This window comes from Lissotriton helveticus, chromosome 2_1, assembly GCF_964261635.1.
Source record: "Lissotriton helveticus chromosome 2_1, aLisHel1.1, whole genome shotgun sequence".
NCBI lineage: Eukaryota > Metazoa > Chordata > Amphibia > Caudata > Salamandridae > Lissotriton > Lissotriton helveticus.
Window position 1 is genome coordinate 265444058 of NC_136059.1, and position 24640 is coordinate 265468697.

At 43.7% G+C, this 24640-nt stretch overlaps 1 protein-coding gene across 1 annotated transcript in view; it reads left to right on the forward strand.

The window, feature by feature from the left end:
* Nucleotides 1-24640, forward strand: part of SKA1 (spindle and kinetochore associated complex subunit 1) — a 121147-nt gene that overhangs the window by 27350 nt on the left and 69157 nt on the right. The window contains exons 2-5 of the mRNA XM_078674798.1: nucleotides 3934-4026; nucleotides 10028-10152; nucleotides 11975-12066; nucleotides 22336-22473. Coding sequence (XP_078530924.1) covers nucleotides 3939-4026; nucleotides 10028-10152; nucleotides 11975-12066; nucleotides 22336-22473 — 443 coding nt within the window. The 5' untranslated portion in view covers nucleotides 3934-3938. The remainder of the gene's footprint in view (nucleotides 1-3933; nucleotides 4027-10027; nucleotides 10153-11974; nucleotides 12067-22335; nucleotides 22474-24640) is intronic.

Genomic DNA, 24640 nt, shown 5'->3' on the forward strand with positions numbered 1-24640 from the left:
CCACATCATCACTCAGCACCACCACAGCATAACTCAGCGCCACCCCAGCATCACTGAGCGCCACCCCAGCATCACTCGGCGCCACCCCAGCATCACTCGGCGCCACCCCAGCATCACTCGGCGCCACCCCAGCATCACTCGGCGCCACCCCAGCATCACTCGGCGCCACCCCAGCATCACTCGGCGCCACCCCAGCATCACTCGGCGCCACCCCAGCATCACTCGGCGCCACCCCAGCATCACTCGGCGCCACCCCAGCATCACTCGGCGCCACCCCAGCATCACTCGGCGCCACCCCAGCATCACTCGGCACCACCACAGCACCACTCGGCACCACCACAGCACCACTCGGCACCACCACAGCACCACTCAGCACCACCACAGCACCACCACAGCACCACTCGCACCACCACAGCACCACCCAGCACCACCACTGCATCACTCGGCACCACCACATTATCACTCGGCGCCACCACATTATCACTCGGCGCCACCACATTATCACTCGGCACCACCACATTATCACTCGGCACCACCACATTATCACTCGGCACCACCACATTATCACTCGGCACCACCACATTATCACTCGGCACCACCACATTATCACTCGGCACCACCACATTATCACTCGGCACCACCACATTATCACTCGGCACCACCACATTATCACTCGGCACCACCACATTATCACTCGGCACCACCACATTATCACTCGGCACCACCACATTATCACTCGGCACCACCACATTATCACTCGGCACCACCACAGCACCACCACAGCACCACTCAGCACCACCCCAGCACCACTAAGCACCACCCCAGCACCACTCAGCTCCACCCCAGCACCACTCAGCTCCACCCCAGCACCACTCAGCTCCACCCCAGCACCACTCAGCACCACCACAGCACCACTCAGCACCACCACAGCACCACTCAGCACCAGCACATTATGAATCAGCACCACCACATTATCACTCGGCACCACCACATTATCACTCGGCACCCCCACGGCACCACTCCGCACCACTCAGCACAACCACAGCATCACTCAGCACCACCACAGCATCACTCAGCACCACCACAGCACCACCACAGCACCACCACAGCACCACCACAGCACCATCACAGCACCACTCAGCACCACCACAGCACCACTCAGCACCACCACAGAACCACTCAGCACCACCACAGCACCACTCAGCACACCACAGCACCACTCAGCATCACCACAGCACCACTCAGCATCACCACAGCACCACTCAGCATCACCACAGCTTCACTCGGCACCACCCCAGCATCACTCGGCGCAACCCCAGCATCACTCGGCGCCACCCCAGCATCACGCGGCGCCACCCCAGCATCACTCGGCGCCACCCCAGCATCACTCAGCACCACCACATCATCACTCAGCACCACCACATCACCACTCAGCACCACCACAGCATCACTCAGCACCACCACAGCACCACTAAGCACCACCCCAGCATCACTCAGCTCCACCCCAGCATCACTCAGCTCCACCCCAGCATCACTCAGCTCCACCCCAGCACCACTCAGCTCCACCCCAGCACCACTCAGCACCACCACAGCACCACTCAGCACCACCACAGCACCACTCAGCACCACCACAGCACCACTCAGCACCAGCACATTATGAATCAGCACCACCACATTATCACACAGCACCACCACAGTATCATTCAGCACCACACAGCACCACTCAGCAGCACCACCACAGCACCACCACTCACCACCACAGCACCACTCAGCACCACCACCACTCAGCACCACCACTCAGCACCACCACTCAGCACCACCACTCAGCACCACCACTCAGCACCACCACTCAGCACCACCACCACAGCACCAATCAGCACCAATCAGCACCACCCCAGCATCACTCCGCGCCACCCCAGCATCACTCCGCGCCACCCCAGCATCACTCCGCGCCACCCCAGCATCACTCCGCGCCACCCCAGCATCACTCCGCGCCACCCCAGCATCACTCAGCGCCACCCCAGCATCACTCAGCGCCACCCCAGCATCACTCAGCGCCACCCCAGCATCACTCAGCGCCACCCCAGCATCACTCAGCGCCACCCCAGCATCACTCAGCGCCACCACAGCATCACTCAGCGCCACCACAGCATCACTCAGCGCCACCACAGCATCACTCAGCGCCACCACAACATCACTCAGCGCCACCACAACATCACTCAGCGCCACCACAACATCACTCAGCGCCACCACAGCATCACTCAGCGCCACCACAGCATCACTCAGCGCCACCACAGCATCACTCAGCGCCACCACAGCATCACTCAGCGCCACCACAGCATCACTCAGCGCCACCACAGCATCACTCAGCGCCACCACAACATCACTCAGCGCCACCACAACATCACTCAGCGCCACCACAACATCACTCAGCGCCACCACAACATCACTCAGCGCCACCACAACATCACTCAGCGCCACCACAACATCACTCAGCGCCACCACAACATCACTCAGCGCCACCACAACATCACTCCGCGCCATCACTGCATCAATCTGTGCAACCATTCAACAACAACTGGTTCAAATATGTTCTCTCAATGTTTCAAGCTTTATTACAAATGTCACAAAAAGATGTTAATAATTCACTTCTGTTCTTGGATTTTCATCACAATAATATACACTGAACATAATCTTCACAAAAGTTATTTACAAAAGTTTAAGCTATTGCCATTATAAATTACAATCACTTTTATTTAAATATTAATTATTTAAAAAAATTAAAAGCCATTGTTATTTGTAATATCAATACATCTAAGTCACGTAAATACAAAACATGTTGCATTACAAATGCTATAGGTGTCACATATGCGAAAGTTATAACTATTGGCATTGTAAATGACAAAGCTATTAATTTAGCTATTTTCAAAACCAACACATAAATACAAAAAATTGTCATTTACAAGACCAATAGCTCAAACTTTCATAATGCGAGACCTATTGCATTGCAAATGCTTGTTGTAATTGTATCTGTCACATCAAGTGTCAGTCATGAGCAATGCATCTGTTGTGCAAGTTACAATTTGCATAAATGTTGTGCAGGTTATGAATTGTTGTCCTAACCACAATCTTCACATTCCAGTAGCTTTCCTGTTTTAATTGATTATCTTAACTGCGGTTTTCAGTAAATCTATCATTTCTAAAAGTGTTCCGAGATCCTTTGCATGTGTACAACTATTTAATGTTCATGAGCATCTTATAGATATATTGTGTCAATGTTTATAGTTGTGTGGATATTCCTCTACTGTACTACCTGTTGTGGCATGGTTCTACCGATGTATAATTTAGGCCATTCTTGATCCTTATTTACAAAATGTTTTGTGGGACAGTTGCAAACGCTTCTTTAGTTAAGTGATAATCTCTTGCGTTCAATCTTTTATCAGGTATTTTATTGTGCTCCTGTCATTGCTACAAGAGGAAGTCTACAACACCAGCTTTTATACCTTTTACCACTATCCTGTAGAGTTCCTGTATGAGTTAACATGCATAAACCCTCTGTGCTTATTGCCCACTATGCTTATGCATTCTGAACACACCGCCGCAGTGCTTCATTAATCATAAACCTCCAGTTAAGAACCTCATTAATCCCTAATCAATACATCAACATAGGTGCACTCAGACTTCAGTATTTGATTGTGACAGTGGAATCCATGTTTAAAGTCACTAAACTTACAAAACAACTATAAAGCTTCATATTGGTAGAGTGTGTATTATTCATATGCCAGTATTGTTACATTTCATGTGATTGGCTGTCACTTATTAAACCACATTTACATTTAAATGCCATAGGTTCAAAGTAATTAGCTGTTCCTTTCCCAATTTCCTTTGTCATGTTTTACTTAGTTTTGAACAACTAATATGTTTGTGCTGTAGGAGATATGGCATCTGCAGATTTGGAAGATTTATGCTTTCACATCAACAGCAAGATTTCTACGGTCAAGAAGATCCTACAATTAAGAAATATCGGTAAGAAAAGCTCTAACATTGTTCAATACTTTCGAACTTTTGTAATTTTTAATTTAATGTATGGGGCTCTACTTAGTAGCGTCTTAAGTATCTCCTCAACACAAGCTTTGATCTATTTAAAGTATTTCTGCAAAGTTCAGAGACCTTATGTTTTAGAGAGAACCAGGTTCTCTGATCCACGTTGCATTTAATGATTGTCGCCAATGCATATAGGTAAAATAGAACTTTCTATTTTACCGAGATGTTTGGTAGTTCAACCAGGGTCGAGGGCTAGCTATGTTTTATACGCTTTCTCTGTGCAAATGCTGCCAAGAGTATTTTCTATGCATTTCCTTAGACATTCCTGCCATCCACTTTAACCGGGATAATTGCTTGATACCAAACCTGCTAAAGACTTTCATGAGCACTTGGTTGTTTTAGGATCTAATCTTTTTATTTATATATTTATAGGCCTTGACACATGCACTCGCTTAAATCAAGCAGCCAGTGAGGAAGGAAAAATAACGCAAATGGATATCAACTAAAGCTATACCTCCTCCTCCAGGAATTTCAATGCCACAACACATCTAGTTTGAACAAGAACAGGTCCTATCATGGATACTACTCCCTATGTGACTCAATGCCCCATGTATTTCTTGTTAGCTGCTTCTTGGTCTGCTGTCCCGCCAGCAAGCGATTGAGAGCAGTCTGATGGTATGATTCTCAGATATTTAGGGCATGTAGGTTTCATAAATTTGCTGAAAAGCAATTCAAGGAATAGATGTACAAGCCTCTAACTTTTGGGCTAGTGAGAAGACAACTTTTCTTTCTTCAATTAAGACCCATAATCTCTAAAACCCTGACCGTCTGCCAGTTCCACGGTTCAGGTTTTACCCCATATTGTGATTAAACAGTACCCAGTAGCACACAAGGGCAGAGACTTCAATTTCTCCGTCAATGAGAGGCGTGGGCATGTTTACCTTTAAGGATATACGCTGGGAATGGAGGGGCACATTCTTTAAATATAGATTAGTGTGCATCAAGAACAGCTATTCAGAGTCTCGGACAGTGCACAAGAAGGTGCAACAGTGCTTCAATGCTCCCACACAAACTGGAATGGCATGGGGAGCAAAAAAACGATGGATTTAGGCCCAGATCTCTGTACTAGGGTGAATTTATGAAATTGTTCTGCATTCTGCCCATCAACTGTTCTTTTTGCATGTGTCACCCCGAGTGGGACGGGTATGCCCAGACGTTAGTCCCATGCTCTCCATGCCACTGGAAGTCAAGCTATCCTGGCTGATGAGGGTTGAAAACCCGAAACCGGTCCTAGGATGCTTGTTTCCATTCCAGGGAGGACCTGGCCTGGCAGTTCTGGCTGTACTGTTCCCATTGGGCGCAGGGTCAAGAATGATTTGCATATGGGTGGGTTCAAATTAGAATGGCGTCGGGAGCAAAACAAAAAAAAACACAATGGATTTAGGCCCAGATCTCTGTACTGGGGTGAATGTATGACATTGTTCTGCATTCTGTCCATCAACTGTTCTTTTTGCATTTCCCACATATCTGGCAGCACATCTCCTATTTTCGTGAGTCCCACCTGTTTAGCTTAACCAGTGTGTATTTACCAGGGCTTTGTGGTGCATGTGGGTTTATAGACTGGTGCAGAACTAGGGCTCCCTGTATTATGGGATTTATATTTCAGCCATTTTCATCTATATTGATCCATATTTATTTTTAGCGCTTTATACCTGTATATCTTTGGGGTTTGAGAAAATGAATCTGCAATGAGGATATTAACACACTTATTTAGACAATTGCATTTGGATTCCTGATGAATTTTACTACCATAAGAAGCCATGTATAATGCATCTCTTATATGCAATACAATTTTGATGAAAACATTAGCATTGCAGTACAGATACATGAACATCATAGCTGCTTAAAGCTTCATTCGGAAACACCCTGCCTGTCATTCTCCACAGCAATTTGACTGGCAGCCACGAATAAGCCCATTGTGAGTCAAATAAATACAGACAAATACATGGTTTTCTGTCTGTATTTATCTGTTAAATGGAAATCTGGGGCCTTTATGTATGACCCAGTGGCACACCTGACCCCCTCCACCTCTACAAGGTCAACCTCCTCCTTCCATCTTTCAAATGGTTCAATGCACAGTGTACCTCATTGCACCTACACTTTTCCATTCAGTGTTTCAAACAGTACAATGCACGCCTCATCACAGAACTTCCCCATTCTCATGTGCCACTTAGTTTCCCACACACTAAAGGAGCTGTCATCCAAAACTGCAGTGAAATCCGGTTCTTCAGTTACGTATATGAACAGTGAGGGAAACTACATCAGCCCTATATGTGTGGCAACACAATCCTATACCCCTAGTGTAGATGTGGTTATAGGGTAGGAGTAAAGACCCCACACCAATTACTTTCTTTCTAGCAAATTCCCAGTATGGCCCAAAGCACGAAAGGCCACTGCTTCTCAGATTCCACCCTTTCTCATTACCAAGAAATGCAACTGGTCCGACTGATAGTATTTGGTAATGCTGGCCAATCTGTTGTCTGCTTTTCCCAGTGGTAGAGTTAGATCAGTCTGACAATTCTCTCCGACATATTCTCTCATATAAATTTGTTTGTCACCCTCTGTATATTTCTTATCACCTTAGAGTAGGGGCATCGGCAAGGTCTGGAGAAGGTAAAAGAAAGTTTAGGTAGATTGTTCATCTTCACTGTGGTTAGTCTATCCAACCAAGCGAGGATACTCATGCGCCAAAATTGCAGCTCACCTTGTATTGCAGTCACTTGCAGGTCAAAGTGTTTTTACAGTAGCTTTTCTATAGAAACTGTACCGATCCCAATGGGTACATGATATAGACCTTGGTCCAAAAGAATGGGATTTGATTTTGCATCTCTGTCACTTCATCATTTGGGATGTGGATGCTCAGTACTTGTGGCTTTCATGTGTGACCTTAAACCCTAATGTTTTCCCAAATATCTCCCAATTCCTTCAGCAGAAAGGGTGCTGGTCTCAGAACGTTTGTAAGTGAAAGTAGTATGTCATCTGCATTCATTGTTAATTTCTATTAATACGCCTCAAATGTACCTTTTTGGCAGACCTGTCCCTGCAGGCAAACTCCTTAGTTAACATACAAATCAGTGGGGGAGTGTGGGAAACTTTGCCTTATACCGTGTACCATTTTGTATCTCAAATACACACAATGACCTGATGCAGGCAGTCGGTCTGTTATAGCTACAGAGTGTCCAGTCTCTAAATTTAGATCCAACACAAACACAAAAGTCTCCAATGTCACGCTTAGCAATTGCCAATGAACCCTGTTGAACGCTTTCCAAGCCTCTGTTGAAATCAGTGTGGTGTTTTTAGGTTTCGCCTGGCGATCCGCTGCGCAGCAGCGTTCGCACAGGCGAAATCTTTTGAGAACAGTATGTGGCTTTGTCCCGCCTCTCTTTTCCATTGGCTAGCTCCATAAATGGAGGCTAGCCATTGGAAGAGAGAGGTGTGCGTCATTGTCCGAGGCGATTCGTGGGTGTTCCGGCGATTTTTATTTATTTTTTAAAAAAAATTTTTTCTCTCCGCCCCTTGTAGAACGTCATTGCGGCGGTGGGCGGTTCTTTTTTTCTTTTTTTTCTTTTCTCTGCATGTTTTGGCCATTTTGGACGTGTCTTATGCAGGGGTGAGTTGTGCGATTTCCGTGTCCTGTCGTCTCTGTGTACTGTTCTTCGTGTCTGTTGGTTGTCGGGCTGACACTTTGCGCCCCGTACTGTGCGTGGCATCTTGCCGGTACGGTGCGCATCGAAAAGACTGTGCGCTTCAGGAAAACTAACTGTACGCTTGGCAGCTCGCCCGTAACCTGTGCGCACCATTCTGCCCATCTAAACTGCTTTTAAAAAGAATCGTGCGCTCCCACTGTACTCTGCCGGATTATAAACTGTGCGCTTCATATTGCCTGGTGAACTGTACGCTTCCGCTTCCCCCCCCCCCTTTGAAAAGACCCGTACGCTTCGATCCTCATTGCGAAGCTGTACGCCACGTACGGTTGCTCACGCTAGATGCCTGAGCATTGGTAGGGGCTGTCCATTTCTCCCTTTCGGAGCGCACAGGAGCGCTACGAAGCGTACAGCCTGCCCCAAACTTGCTAAAAGTAGCAGAAACGCGGGGAAAAGTATTTTTAAATCCCATGCTTTCTCCAGAAGGGACCTTTTAGTGCACTCTGCGGGTGCAGACAGTGCACTTCCTGGCACCTTGTAGTTTCCATTGTTTGCAGCGGCGGCTACCGATATTTAAGACGACTGCACTTTCATGTCTGCAGACAGTACATACAAAGTACACTTTCCCATTACACATACTGAACAGGGACTGGAACAAAAAGGCTTCGCGTAAGAGTCATTTTTGTTTCATTTATATGCAGCCTGACGCAGTTGCTGGGCTTTCTGTGACTGTATAGTGCACACAATCATATGTTTATTAGGTAGCTCAACTGAAGTGCACCTTGTGCACTTTCACCACATGTGCGAACTTGGTGCCAGTACATACTATTTGTATTTCTCAGTTTTCCTCAAGAAAAGCTACAGAAGTGAGCAAGCCTGGAGAGTTGCCCGAGTGTGAAGGTGAGGTGGTGGCGCTAAGAAAAGGTTCCTGAAATGGCTCTATGTACACACGATGTATGTGTCTGCTGGCACTTTGGAGTTAGGAGTGCAGTTGTTCCTTTTAGGTGTGCATATCAGACACGTAGGTTGCAGTTGATGTTTGTCCTGTACCGTGTATCATTGTGACGGCATACAGCAGAGGTGTGCCAGTGCAGATGATGGGCATCCGCCCCCTGGTTCCCCTTCCCCTGGCTGTGCTTGCTCCCCTGCAACCTGGCTGTGCTTGCTTCCCTGCCACCTGGCTATGCTTGCTTCCCTGCCCCCTCGCTGTGCTTGCCTCCCTGCCCCCTCGCTGTGCTTGCCTCCCTGCCCCCTCGCTGTGCTTGCTTCCCTGCCCCCTCGCTGTGCTTGCTTCCCTGCCCCCTCGCTGTGCTTGCTTCCCTGCCCCTTCGCTGTGCTTGCTCTCCTGGGTGGGTGCGTGTGTGGCTCTGGGTGGGTGCGTGTGTGGCTCTGGGTGGGTGTGTGTGGCTCTGGGTGTGTGTGTGTGTGTGGCTCTGGGTGTGTGTGTGTGTGTGGCTCTGGGTGTGTGTGTGTGTGTGTGTGGCTCTGTGTGTGTGTGTGTGTGTGTGGCTCTGGGTGTGTGTGTGTGTGTGGCTCTGGGTGTGTGTGTGTGTGTGGCTCTGGGTGTGTGTGTGTGTGGCTCTGGGTGTGTGTGTGTGTGGCTCTGGATGTGTGTGTGTGTGGCTGGCTCTGGGTGTGTGTGGCTGGCTCTGGGTGTGTGTGTGTGTGGCTCTGGGTGTGTGTGTGTGTGTGTGTGTGTGGCTCTGGGTGTGTGTGTGTGGTAGTAATTGCTGTCTGCTGAGCTCGTCCGTAGGGTACAATAGGTCTCACATTTGCGAGAGATTAAGCTAATGGCAATGTAAATGACAATGCCATTTATTTATCTGTTTTCAAAACCAACACATAAATACAAATTTTGTCATTTACAATGCCAATAGCTCTAACTTTTCCAAAGGCGAAACCATTGCATTGTAAATGCTTGTTTTGTGTTCAATGAATGTTCTCAACTATATGCTAAATGTTCTTTGATTTGGCAGTTTTAAATTACGGTAAGTAAATCTTGCGCTGAATAATATCATTGTTGTGTGTCTTACCGTCCCATTCTGCAAGGTTTAAGCCAGGAGCATTGTCAGGCTTCCAACGGGTGAGGCAATAGTTTCTTGGAGAGTTTTTAGTTTATTTCTGCCTGTGACTCCAGGTGATGCGAAAGTATATCTGCTGAAATCTTTATTCTCTTTCACTTCTACTAGGCCACAGGTTTCTTGATGGTAGTAATGTAATCAGTGATTGATTTAAACAGATTTTCAATCTGAATCTTTCTTATTTTTACAATTCCACAGGTCAAGATAGCTCATTGGCGACTGTACTAGGTAAAATTGCAGAGGAAAGTCATGCGCTGTATCTTCTGCTCAATAGGTTGGAACGAGAAGTTCAACGCCAGGAAAACTTGTCAAATTCACTGAAGGTATAAAATACACATGCATTTGTTTACAAAACACAGAAACCAGAGTAATAATTTATTTTCTAGTTCTGTGCTCGCTTGCAATATCACAGATTTGGTTCTAGTGTGTGATGACATGCAGTAGGGCTTAGAAATAGAAAATCCTTAAGAAAAGGTAAGAATACATATATGGGATTCTTACTTCAAACTTCAATAAAGAGCAAAGGCCCAATAGTGTTTATTTGTAAATTATAGCTTTGACTGCCTTATGCTAAGAGTTGTTTTCCTGTACATGTGTCATTTGTATGTACGTGCACTTTTAAAGCAGCAAGCACAAAGGGCCTCTTATTTGATAAGTAAAAAAAACTAAGATAGCTCAGGAGCATGAGTGTTCAGGCCATTATCCCATAGGTTGTTGATTTAAGTCTCAATAAGCTGGCTCTGTATTTCATCTTCCAGACCGTAATAACATAAATGCATTTCTCCTGGGTACTAATCAGTTGGATATTGTACCCATGAGCTCTACCAATGAGATTTATAGCTGAGTGTTGTCCAGCCACTTGATCTAAGGTTCATTATACTCTTAAAATGCACTTGATGGAGGTATGTCATTCAATATAATACCAACATATCCATGGGTGTTTTACTGTTGAATTAGGCACTCAAAGATCTGAAGACATAACGGTTGTATTTGTTTTTAGAAGGTGTAGTTTCTAGGTAAGCTGATTCCCCAAGCAGCCTTTGCTCAAAGTGCAGTTTGGGCCCACAATAGCTGTTGTTGTCCTCCATCATCACTTGTTCAAATAATCAAAAGTAATTTACTTATAATATAAATAGTGCATTGTGACATTCTAACAATATTATTATGAAGAGATTAGAATATATATATATCATTACCTTGCTGCACCATTGAGAATTGTTTTGCTGCCTCAAGAATTTTCTGACAATGGAGTGGCAACCCTGCAAAGGACTCCTTGACTATTGGATGGGCTAGTATTTCCTCCATTGCTACCACAGATTGATGGGTCATTTATTGTATCTCTAATTGATTGAGTGACACGATGTAGGGATTACGCTATCAATATGTGTAGAATGGATTTCCCACTTATATTTTTAACATTCTACAGTGATGGTTTCCTTGGTAGTTTGTGAAAACAGACCTCAAAATACATTTAGCAAAAATATTGTCTCCAAAAATGGACTACTGAAATCTTGATATTGCATAAACATATTATCCTATATAAAGTTCTACCTGCACCTTACTCGACTATTCAGCACTCAAGCCTATGTTGCTAGAGTTAGAATTGTTAATTGGCCTAGTCCTAAAATTGGTTCGGGGTTAGTTAGAGAGGACTGGAGAATTCGCTAAAGTTCACAGTTGGGTAACAAAATATTTATGCAATGTCACAATTTTGGCTTTCTTTGTTGGGGAGTGTGTTTTACAATTTGTTTTCACTCTAAACAGTTTGATTTGTCTGTGTTTCTCTCTACTTAGTCTCCCGATACTAACGCCAACCTATTCTTTCAGTCTCAAATTACTCTAAAATGTAGAAGACACATCACATAGGTATAAGATTGGATAACTGGCTGCAAGGTAGTGATGGCTGAGGCTACTCTTTGGTCCTCAGCCTTACATTTCTTTGGTATCTGTAATAGATGTTTACGGTCCTCTCCATATGTTGACCACATATCTAAAAAGTTGATGAATCTACATACACTACCAGAGTTACTGCTTACTAAACTGCCCTGTACCAAGTTCAAAATGCTAAGGTACTCTTGTTTCTTTGTTTATTATTTCTGCAGAGAATTGAGTTTAACAAAATGTCAAATAATACCTTTTTCTTAGGAACTTGAACTCTCCATCAAAGAAGACCACATGGCAGCTACACACCTGAAAGAAAATATTCCCCCACACCTGCCAAAGAAAACCAAAAACTGGTAGGTTAAGTTTTACAGTTGTTGGTAACACGTGTGGTTGGTAGTTTTACCATTGGTTGTGTTTTATAGAGCCTTCTCCTGGATCAATTTGTGTGTATGTTTTGTAGTCTCCCTAGTAGAGGGAGAGTCATTTTAATCTTCAGGCTCTCTATTTTGCCCTCTTTACCCTCTTTTACACTTTTTGTTTTCTCTCCAAACTTCTTTTGCTTCTCTTGAACATTATCTACCTTGTTCGTTCTGTCTCCATGCTCACTTGTCCCAACTCTTTTTCCTTTTTCCCTCATCTCTTTAAGTTTTCCTGCCCCTTCTATTCTTTCCTTTTCACTGTTTCTTCTCCCTCCTTTTCTACCCTTTCTGTCTCTTCTCTCATTCTCTTCCCTAGGTCATCTTCCATATTTGCTACAGGTTGCCTTTTTCTGCATCTCATCTTCCTCCTCAATATGCTTATCCCTTCTATTGTTTTCTTTTCCCACATCACCTTTCCCTCTTTTCTATTACCCTGTTATTACCTTATCTGGTTTTCTCTGTCATTTCCTCTCAAACTCACAAAAATTACACCTCCAGATATTCCATCATTTGAAAGAATATGTTGTAGTTTTTACTGTATGCGATCAATAGATAGCATATTCTCTGTGGAAGTTGAATTTTAATGCTTACTTAGTGTGAGAAGTTTGGCTACTGGTAAAACCTACTTAAGCAGCAACCACAATCCTTGTCCTGGTGATATCACAAGCAAACCCCAAATCAACCTGTGCTTAACCCTCGTGTAGATTGGCTCAGAGGCTTAACTTAGAGGCAAAGTGCTGAGTATTTATGCAGCACTTCAAACCGTAATAAAGTGAAACAAAAGACATGGAAATTCGCACACCACTTTGGAAAAATAGAACAAAATGTATTAAATACTGTAAGACCAAAACAACAAAAATCCAATCAGTAGGACCGGAGATATGCACTTTTAAAGTTTTAAGTGTAAATAGCCCAAAAAGTACAAAGCACCAACTTTGGTTGCCCTGTACCGGGACAGCGTCACAAGTATAGTCCGACCTGCAGTTCTGATGCAGAGTTTGGTAAGATGATGCACCTTGCAGTGGCTCCAATGTGGAGTTTCTGGGATGCTATGGGTTGGGATTAGTTAGTTCTGCTGGCCCAACTGTTGACTAGCAGAGCACCTTCAGGCCCACTTCAGAGGGTCTAGGACAGGGTTGGCACCACTTGGGGGAGTGGGAAGGGGGTGGGTAGGACTCACGGCTGGTAGAGTCCAGTTGCTAGTTTCAATATGGAGGAAGTCTGTTCTGTCCCTGAAGCTTTTGATCAGGATGCCATTCAACTAGCCCTCGGAGGCACTCTGTTGGTCTTGGGTTAAAGATTTGGGTCCAGTCCCTCATACTCAGGCAGGAGGGTAGCAGGGCAGGAGAGTGGCAGTCCTTCTTCTTAGTCTTCCACAGGTTCAGATGTGTACTGAAGAGTCAGGTCTGAGGTTGAATATTTATACCTGGTGCCTACATTGAAGTAGTATACTTGTGGTTTCCACCCCTCAGAGGAGTTAGAATTTTTTGCCTCCCTGCCATGGTCCCAACTGGTCAGAGGTCGCAAAAGATTAGTGACAAACTCTTTGTGATTGTGTACTCAGACAGAGCCTTTGTGGTGTGCAAGTGGGTAGGTGACAGCTCCTCCTCATTAAGTCAGAGTGGCCCACCCAGCCAACACCTATTCCTCCTTTTTAGGTCTCGCGCCTGCGATGCATATGGCGAAGCCATATGCGCATCGCGCAGGCGCGATACTATAGTTGCCGGGTCTGCTTCCCAGGAGACAGGAGACTGGCAAGCGCACGCTCAGGAAAGCGATCGGAGCCCGCCGCGCGCGCGTTCCCAATCTCCTGTCTCTCTGGCGAAGCAGCTGAGCCGGGATCTCATAACCCAAACTCGTTTTAGGACTTGTGCCCTGCTCATACCGTTAAAGCGTGGTGTTCCTCAGTGTTGGACTGCAGGAACGTTTTCATCTTGGATGCGGACACCTGACTCATGTTTAAAAGCGGTTCTACTTGGAAAATAATTCTCTAGTCTGAAGTAGCCTAACCCATGGTGCCACCGTCTTTCGGAAGCTACTACTCTTCACTTCCTGGGTGCAGAGCCTGTGTTTTCAGCAGGAGGAGCCACTTTTAAAGATAAAGCCTTACATTTTTCTTTTATTAATTGCCCGTTTTCCATACAACTTCAACTCAGAAGTGGCTTTTGGTATCGTACACCCGCACGCCTTTTTTTCTCACAGTAGAGGACAAAGGCTGCAACTATTACGTCATTTGACAACGACACTGGGCGCTAGTAGCATCCGCTCAACGTCCCTATCTCCAGTCCCCTTCCCACCCTGGCTGCCCTGCTCTTTACCCGACTCGAGCACCACCTTTTCCATTGCTAGTACCCGTTCTGTTTTTTTTAATCTAATTTAAACCATGTCTCCCTGTCCTGTCGGCTCTGGGGCCGACACCTGTGCCACTGAGTCTTCTCCTGGGGATACCTGCCCCATTTCTAATGTTCCTAAAGATAGCTGTCCCACAGGTAACCCTGACTCCTGTAACTCGGCTGCTTCTGACGCTGCTGCTTTCCCTACTGATACATGCAGTACTGGCAACGCGTGACACTACGATATTCTGCTCTTTAGCCCCATCTGCTAGCATCTATCCTTCATAGGCTCTTCATGCAACCGGGTGTTTACCAGCCGTTAATGCCTAGCTGTCTGTCTGGCTGTCCCTTTTGCTGGATTCATGAAGCATTTTTGCGGGCGCAAACGGTGCGAATCGCAGAATTCAACCGTTTGCGTTCGCAAAAATGGCATTTGAAATTCATCATTGGGACATGTACTCGCAATTTGAGAAATCGAAAAAAAATCAGAATTTTCAAATTGCGATCGCATTTAAGGAATCTCAATTTGAGATTCCTTAAATGCTATTCATGACCCAATAAAAAATTGCGAATTCGCTATTTTTTTACGCAATTTACCGCGAAGTCAGACTTCGTGGTAAATTGCGAAAACTGAGAAAAATGCACTTTTGTGCATTTTTCTCAGTTGTATGTTACACACACACATGTCCTTTGGACATGTGTGTGCGCAACATAAGTCTAATTTACATTTCAGGGGTGCTACAGGGTGTCCTGTGGACACCCCTAGCACCCTTGAAATCGAATCCTTATTTGCCTTTAGGCCCATAGGAATGAATGGGGAGTTATTCCTTATTTGCAATTAGCAATCTGTTAATCGCAAATAAGGAATGTGTAGGAATCGCAATTTATTTTGCGATTCCTACATGAATCCCGTTTTGCGAGTCTGTAATAGCGATTCCTTATTATTCGCTATTACAGACTCGCAAAACATGCCGATGATGAATCGGGCTGATAAAATTCACAAAAGTTATTTACAAAACTTTAAGCTATTGCCATTATAAATTACAAAAACTTTTATTTAAGTATTAATAATTGAAAAAAAATTAAAAGCCACTGTTATTTGTAATATCAATACATGTAAGTCACGTAAATACAATACATATTGCATTACAAATGCTATAGGTGTCACATTTGCGAAAGTTATAACTATTGGCATTGTAAATGACAAAGCTATTAATTTCAATATTTTCAAAAACAAAACATAAATACAAAAATTGTCATTTACAATACCAATAGCTCAAACTTTCCTAATGCGAGACCTATTGCATTGCAAATGCTTGTTCTCACTGTCTGGGAGAAATCCACACATACCAACTGCCAGCTAAACTTAGTCATGTGACTCAAGAATAGGTTGCAGGCACCAAATGGTTAGGACAAGAAAATGCCAAATTTCTAAATCTGGCATTTTCAGAATTGTGACTTAAAATCCGACTTTACCATCAAAGAGTGATTTTAATTACAATTCTCTAGACACCAAAGTCGAACTGTGTACCTGCTCTCCATTGAATGTTATCACGTATTAACTGTAATAAGGTAACCCAATGTTGTTGTATCAGAGAGGTAGGGCTTGCAGTAGTGAAAAAACAAATGTAGGGGTTTTTCAATACCAGGACATATAAAACTTAAAAGTACATGTCTACCTTTGCAAATCCACTGCTCCTTATCCTCTGGGCTGTTCGGGGCCTTCCCTATGGACGATTCATATGTATTAAAAAGGAAGGTTTGGACCTGGCCAGGTCAAAATGGGAGTTCAAAACTGCACTGCAATGGCAGGCCTGAGATGTTTTTAAAGGGCTACTTTTCCCATGATGCACTGGGCCAGGGACAGACTAATTTGCATACAGCCAGGTTCTGAAACTGGGATGGTGCAATGAGCTAAAAAACGGTGTTGGATCTAGCCCTGATCTCTTGACTGGGTGAGAGTACTCTGCTTAATTCAGAGACTCTGTCCATCACCACCCCTTGTTGTAAATTATTTTGTCCACCCTAAGCGTGGAAGGGTATACTCAGATGTGAGTCCCTTGCTCATTGCACCATCAGGATTCAAGCAAGCCGGGCCGAAGACGCCTGAAATGGCAGAAACCGGTCCCCGGAAGCTTGTTTCCTTCCCAGTGTAAGAATTGGCTTTTGTAGTCTGGTCTGCCCTGTTCCCATGATGCACTGGGCCAGGGACAGACTAATTTGCATACAGCCAGGTTCTGAAACTGGGATGGTGCAATGAGCTAAAAAACGGTGTTGGATCTAGCCCTGATCTCTTGACTGGGTGAGAGTACTCTGCTTAATTCAGAGACTCTGTCCATCACCACCCCTTGTTGTAAATTATTTTGTCCACCCTAAGCGTGGAAGGGTATACTCAGATGTGAGTCCCTTGCTCATTGCACCATCAGGATTCAAGCAAGCCGGGCCGAAGACGCCTGAAATGGCAGAAACCGGTCCCCGGAAGCTTGTTTCCTTCCCAGTGTAAGAATTGGCTTTTGTAGTCTGGTCTGCCCTGTTCCCATGATGCACTGGGCCAGGGACAGACTAATTTGCATACAGCCAGGTTCTGAAACTGGGATGGTGCAATGAGCTAAAAAACGGTGTTGGATCTAGCCCTGATCTCTTGACTGGGTGAGAGTACTCTGCTTAATTCAGAGACTCTGTCCATCACCACCCCTTGTTGTAAATTATTTTGTCCACCCTAAGCGTGGAAGGGTATACTCAGATGTGAGTCCCTTGCTCATTGCACCATCAGGATTCAAGCAAGCCGGGCCGAAGACGCCTGAAATGGCAGAAACCGGTCCCCGGAAGCTTGTTTCCTTCCCAGTGTAAGAATTGGCTTTTGTAGTCTGGTCTGCCCTGTTCCCATGATGCACTGGGCCAGGGACAGACTAATTTGCATACAGCCAGGTTCTGAAACAGGGATGGTGCAATGAGCTAAAAAACGGTGTTGGATCTAGCCCTGATCTCTTGACTGGGTGAGAGTACTCTGCTTAATTCAGAGACTCTGTCCATCACCACCCCTTGTTGTAAATTATTTTGTCCACCCTAAGCGTGGAAGGGTATACTCAGATGTGAGTCCCTTGCTCATTGCACCATCAGGATTCAAGCAAGCCGGGCCGAAGACGCCTGAAATGGCAGAAACCGGTCCCCGGAAGCTTGTTTCCTTCCCAGTGTAAGAATTGGCTTTTGTAGTCTGGTCTGCCCTGTTCCCATGATGCACTGGGCCAGGGACAGACTAATTTGCATACAGCCAGGTTCTGAAACTGGGATGGTGCAATGAGCTAAAAAACGGTGTTGGATCTAGCCCTGATCTCTTGACTGGGTGAGAGTACTCTGCTTAATTCAGAGACTCTGTCCATCACCACCCCTTGTTGTAAATTATTTTGTCCACCCTAAGCGTGGAAGGGTATACTCAGATGTGAGTCCCTTGCTCATTGCACCATCAGGATTCAAGCAAGCCGGGCCGAAGACGCCTGAAATGGCAGAAACCGGTCCCCGGAAGCTTGTTTCCTTCCCAGTGTAAGAATTGGCTTTTGTAGTCTGGTCTGCCCTGTTCCCATGATGCACTGGGCCAGGGACAGACTAATTTGCATACAGCCAGGTTCTGAAACTGGGATGGTGCAATGAGCTAAAAAACGGTGTTGGATCTAGCCCTGATCTCTTGACTGGGTGAGAGTACTCTGCTTAATTCAGAGACTCTGTCCATCACCACCCCTTGTTGTAAATTATTTTGTCCACCCTAAGCGTGGAAGGGTATACTCAGATGTGAGTCCCTTGCTCATTGCACCATCAGGATTCAAGCAAGCCGGGCCGAAGACGCCTGAAATGGCAGAAACCGGTCCCCGGAAGCTTGTTTCCTTCCCAGTGTAAGAATTGGCTTTTGTAGTCTGGTCTGCCCTGTTCCCATGATGCACTGGGCCAGGGACAGACTAATTTGCATACAGCCAGGTTCTGAAACTGGGATGGTGCAATGAGCTAAAAAACGGTGTTGGATCTAGCCCTGATCTCTTGACTGGGTGAGAGTACTCTGCTTAATTCAGAGACTCTGTCCATCACCACCCCTTGTTGTAAATTATTTTGTCCACCCTAAGCGTGGAAGGGTATACTCAGATGTGAGTCCCTTGCTCATTGCACCATCAGGATTCAAGCAAGCCGGGCCGAAGACGCCTGAAATGGCAGAAACCGGTCCCCGGAAGCTTGTTTCCTTCCCAGTGTAAGAATTGGCTTTTGTAGTCTGGTCTGCCCTGTTCCCATGATGCACTGGGCCAGGGACAGACTAATTTGCATACAGCCAGGTTCTGAAACTGGGATGGTGCAATGAGCTAAAAAACGGTGTTGGATCTAGCCCTGATCTCTTGACTGGGTGAGAGTACTCTGCTTAATTCAGAGACTCTGTCCATCACCACCCCTTGTTGTAAATTATTTTGTCCACCCTAAGCGTGGAAGGGTATACTCAGATGTGAGTCCCTTGCTCATTGCACCATCAGGATTCAAGCAAGCCGGGCCGAAGACGCCTGAAATGGCAGAAACCGGTCCCCGGAAGCTTGTTTCCTTCCCAGTGTAAGAATTGGCTTTTGTAGTCTGGTCTGCCCTGTTCCCATGATGCACTGGGCCAGGGACAGACTAATTTGCATACAGCCAGGTTCTGAAACTGGGATGGTGCAATGAGCTAAAAAACGGTGTTGGATCTAGCCCTGATCTCTTGACTGGGTGAGAGTACTCTGCTTAATTCAGAGACTCTGTCCATCACCACCCCTTGTTGTAAATTATTTTGTCCACCCTAAGCGTGGAAGGGTATACTCAGATGTGAGTCCCTTGCTCATTGCACCATCAGGATTCAAGCAAGCCGGGCCGAAGACGCCTGAAATGGCAGAAACCGGTCCCCGGAAGCTTGTTTCCTTCCCAGTGTAAGAATTGGCTTTTGTAGTCTGGTCTGCCCTGTTCCCATGATGCACTGGGCCAGGGACAGACTAATTTGCATACAGCCAGGTTCTGAAACTGGGATGGTGCAATGAGCTAAAAAACGGTGTTGGATCTAGCCCTGATCTCTTGACTGGGTGAGAGTACTCTGCTTAATTCAGAGACTCTGTCCATCACCACCCCTTGTTGTAAATTATTTTGTCCACCCTAAGCGTGGAAGGGTATACTCAGATGTGAGTCCCTTGCTCATTGCACCATCAGGATTCAAGCAAGCCGGGCCGAAGACGCCTGAAATGGCAGAAACCGGTCCCCGGAAGCTTGTTTCCTTCCCAGTGTAAGAATTGGCTTTTGTAGTCTGGTCTGCCCTGTTCCCATGATGCACTGGGCCAGGGACAGACTAATTTGCATACAGCCAGGTTCTGAAACTGGGATGGTGCAATGAGCTAAAAAACGGTGTTGGATCTAGCCCTGATCTCTTGACTGGGTGAGAGTACTCTGCTTAATTCAGAGACTCTGTCCATCACCACCCCTTGTTGTAAATTACTTTAGTGGGTGGCACAGTAAGTGCTGAAGGCCCAATCCCTCCAGCTCTTGGGACAAGGCATTCAGGGTGTGCCACGAGGGAATATCTGCATTAATACGTTCCGCTACTGATAACACCCTTTAATATTACAACTCCCAGAGCTAATAACAGTGGCAGGAATTCAAAAGACACTCTGTTAGTGAACTATCATTGTCCGCCTAGTGTTCACAAATTAAATAAATGACTGGACGTATATGTTTTTTCACACTTTTATATGGCATATATGTTTACGTTGTTACTTTATTATTTCTCACTGTGTTGTCTTATGATACGTTTATTTAAGAATGTTTTACAGTGTTTGTCATACACAAAAGTAGATCTCAAATGAGTATTGAACGACAAGATGACATGAAATTAATCTGATAATCTTGTTCTTTCAAAAAGTAAAAAAGATAAGTGAAATAAATCACAACGGGCTTTGGATTTAAGGACTAAGGTTCGTTTTATCCATTAATTGGTTGTAATTGAGCTATCTGGATACTTTGTGTGTTTATAACAATTGAAGTGGTCCAATCCAGGTAGTATATGGACCCAAGCCTCCTTTGCGTGAACAGCAGGCCCAATCATAGCATTTAATTTGCAGACCCTGGGTACATGTAGTACTTTACCAGGGACTAGTGCGGTTCAAACCACAAATGTGCTTTTAACAGGTTGGGCCAAAGCACAAATGCGTCTTTACAACGCATTCCTTTACCACCCAAGTCGTTGCAATGACTTGCTTTAAGGAAAGCGTTGTTGGATTGATGTTGGATTGATGTTGGACTTTAAGTTCAACACTTTTCCTACTGTTACACAGCCTGGAGTTGTAATAGTAAATACTATTTCAACGCCTGCGCTTGCCCTAAAGCAAGTCATTGTAACGACCTACGGGGTAATGGAAGGCGCTGTAAAGATTTGTTGTTTGGACCGCATAATTAAGGCAGGCGTAATCAACGCCTGCTTTGTTCTGACATACAACACTGTTGCACTGGTTAGAAGTAGTAGTAAAGTGCACAGAGTCCTATGGCCAACAAAAACAATATCATCAAAAATAGGAGGGGTGAAGGCAAAAAGTTTGGGAGAAGACCACCATATGGCTGACAGGTCTAACACGTAGGATCTCGTTGGGTGATACATACGCTCCAAACACATTTAATCTATGTCTGTTTGCTTGGACGTGAACATCCTCCTGTCTGGAGAGTGAATATGTTGCTGAAAGGACCAGAATATCATCTTACATGATACAACAGTGTTAGAATTGTGCTATGTAAATCATCACTAATTTGCTGACCTGGCCATATTGCAATGCACATGGAGCATTTGCAGCAGTATCTGACCCTAACATTCCTGCTATAAGGATTACAGGGGTTAATTAGAGTTTGGGGGATGAAGGACAATTGGTGAATGTCCCATTACTGCTGTTTAGAACGTATTCAAGAGTATACAGTCTAAACTAGGTAGATGGGATATCTCCCATTTTTTGTCACATGTCTTGAATCTGTCAAACTCCATTTAATCTCTGTAGTTCTTTAATAGTGTTCCCCAATAAGGAAAGTAAAAGCCACATGCTAATGATTGCATTTTCATTACACTTGCATTCCTTGTCAAGCAGCAGTTCTAACGATCTTGTTCTAAGGCCGACACCGTCCACAAAATTCCGTCCTAAATCAGGTGAAAGATCCCAGAGGAAGACAGTTGCCAGTAAAATTTCTTAAAGTTTCATTAAAAAGTTCTGTTTTACCAGTGGAAAGTTTTTGAGGTTGCCTCAACAATTTAATAGAGTTTTTGCAGAGAAATTTGAGCCTCCATACCTTACTTTTAAAACTATTGGGGCAGGTCGTGATTTATTTATTTAAGTTTTGTATAGCGCTAGCTGGACCAGAGGGTATCAGAGCGCTTTACAGCAAGTACAGTTATGAACCAGAACATTTGGGCGGTAAACAAGAGCAAAGAGCAAAAAAAGGGAAATAATAGTCTGCAGATCACCAACTTGAGAGCAATATGGAATTGCCAAGGTATCTAGAATACCCGCATCTGCCTCGCTAATAAGAAAAATTGACAGCAAAACATAGTAACTCATGCGTCCATATAGGGCTGCTAGAAGCTCATCTGAAAACAGGATCAAAGCGCCATCCTACAAGCATTTTTTTTTTGTTGATGGTCATTTTTATTGGTGGCCCAGCAGCATCAAATACACTTGTAGCAGTGGGCTATATTCTCCAAATATCCTGTTCAATACATAAGCTTCAATAAGGGTCAAAAACTCGCTGATATCCATATAAATTGTCCCATTATTACACTTTTTTACTAATTTATCCTAACAAGAACACAGACAAAAGATTAATTTTATGGTTCTACCATTTACAGTGCGGCTGAGCTAAAAGTGCAGCCAGAAGAGACAACTAAATTTGAAGACAATGTGCCTGATAAGAAACCAGCAAAAGCCAAAAAGCCAATTAAAGAAATGGAGTTGATAACTATCCAGGAGTTTGAAGGCATCCCAGCGTGAGTAGCCTCTTAGCCTTTATAGTATGCATGTATGAATTTGTGAGAAGAGGAACAAGTAGAAATTATATTTTCTCTTCGCTAATGTCTTGAAACATAAGGAATTCGATTTTTATGGAAGACAAGCTGGTGACAAATGCTTGTAAGATTGACTTTTCAGAGGTTTGGTCGTTTTGATCTGATGTATAATGAAGTCTACTATGGACAAGTTTTGGATAGACATTATGAGAAGATGAAATGAACTCTTTCCATTTCCAACTACTGCTATCTAAATCTATGCATTTTTTTGGAGACGTTATTTATATTAACTTTGGATACCTCAAAACAAAAAAACAGGTGCACAGCTCTGCGCTCAGCCAGCGTGTCTCTTTGTGATATGACCCCTGTTTTCAGTAGGAAGAAAGTAGACTATGTTAAAGGCAGTGAGTCCCACAACACAAAATCCAAATATCACACATTAATTTTCTTAACTCTACTTTAATTTCTGTTATTTTGGCCAACTTTAACAACCATTAGTTAACATCTGGCTGTGACTGTCTTTCTCCCACTTTGCCATTCTCTGACACATTTACAGTGGAATAGGGGCATATGTTTCTTTATGTGGATGTATTACCATAAGTGGTCCATATAAAGTAACAAAGTATAATTATTCACGTTGTCACTTAAAATGCATCAAAAAAGGAGGGAGACGGCTATTGTCATCTTGACTCTGTTATCTCTGACGGTATGCAGACATAATATCGAGTTTTGAATATCGATATGCCATAATATCGATGTCTAAATTTCGATATCGACCTGCAAGAATATCATCAACAAGAATATCGACATGCAGGTAAGAAATATCATTTTACTTAATATCGAAGTTAGTTATATCGCAAGTAAAAAAAATTGTTTTATAATATCGATTTTTTTTTTTGGGGTGTTCTGTATGTTAGTATATGTGTTAAAAGTATAGCTTATTTTTCTAATGTATGTTTGAATTTTTTATCGGTAATTAATTTTATGTTAATTTTTGCGTATTTTAGTTCTGTTGTGGGTTTATAGGGGAATAGGGTAGAAACTAATTTAATTATAATATATTCATTAATCATTTTTTAGAAGTTATTAATTTAAAAAATAAATAAATATTGTGTTTTAGTTCCGGAGCGGGTTGTGGGTTTAAAGGGGAATAGGGTGGGAAGTAATTTAATTGAAATTAATTAATTTAATAATGTTGTTATTCCATATTTTTGTATTTAATTTATATTGTTAATTGTGTTTGTGTTAATTTTAATTTGGTTATTTATAATTAATTAGTAAATATGTTAATTGTGTAATTTTTGTAGGAGCGGTTTGTGGTTTTTTATGGGAGTAGGGTGGGAAGTAACTTAATTATAATGAATTTATTAATTAATATTTATGTAGTTAATATTTTATATTGTTAATTGTGTTGAATTGTTTTTATTTAGTTATTAATTGGATATTAATTATCAATCATTAATTGGTAAATATGGTAATTGTGTAATTTTATTTGGAATGGGTTTTTGGGTTGATAGTGGAGTAGGGTGGGAAGTAATTTAATTTTAATAAATTTTTTATTTTGTTTATATAATATTTATTTGATGGTTTTTAAATTGCTTGTTAATTGTTAATTAATTGTTAAATCATTTTGATTGTATATTCTACAATATTGGTGGTGATTATAGGGGAATATGGTGGGAGGTAAATTATTTTTGACCAATTAATTATTTCTTAATTAATGTTAATTATTTTGCAGGAGTGGGAATACTAAAATAATCCCCTACGCTATGCAACACTTTCCCTACTGTTACACTTGGTGGAGTGGAAATAGTAAATTATTCCCACCCGCTATCCAATACTTTCCCTACTGTTGCACTCGCTGGAGTGGGAATAGTAACTTGTACCCACCCGTTATCCAACACTTCCCCTATTGTTGCACTCACTGGAGTGGGAATAGTAATTTTTACCTACCGGCTATCCAACACTTTCTCTACTGTTGCAATTACTGGAGTGGGAATAGTAATTTTTATCCCTCTGCGAACCAACACTTTCCCTACTATTACACTCGTTGGAGTGGGAATAGTAATTTTTATCCACCCGCTATCCAACACTTTCCCTACTGTTACACACGTTGGAGTGGGAATATACATTTTACATCCCCGCTATC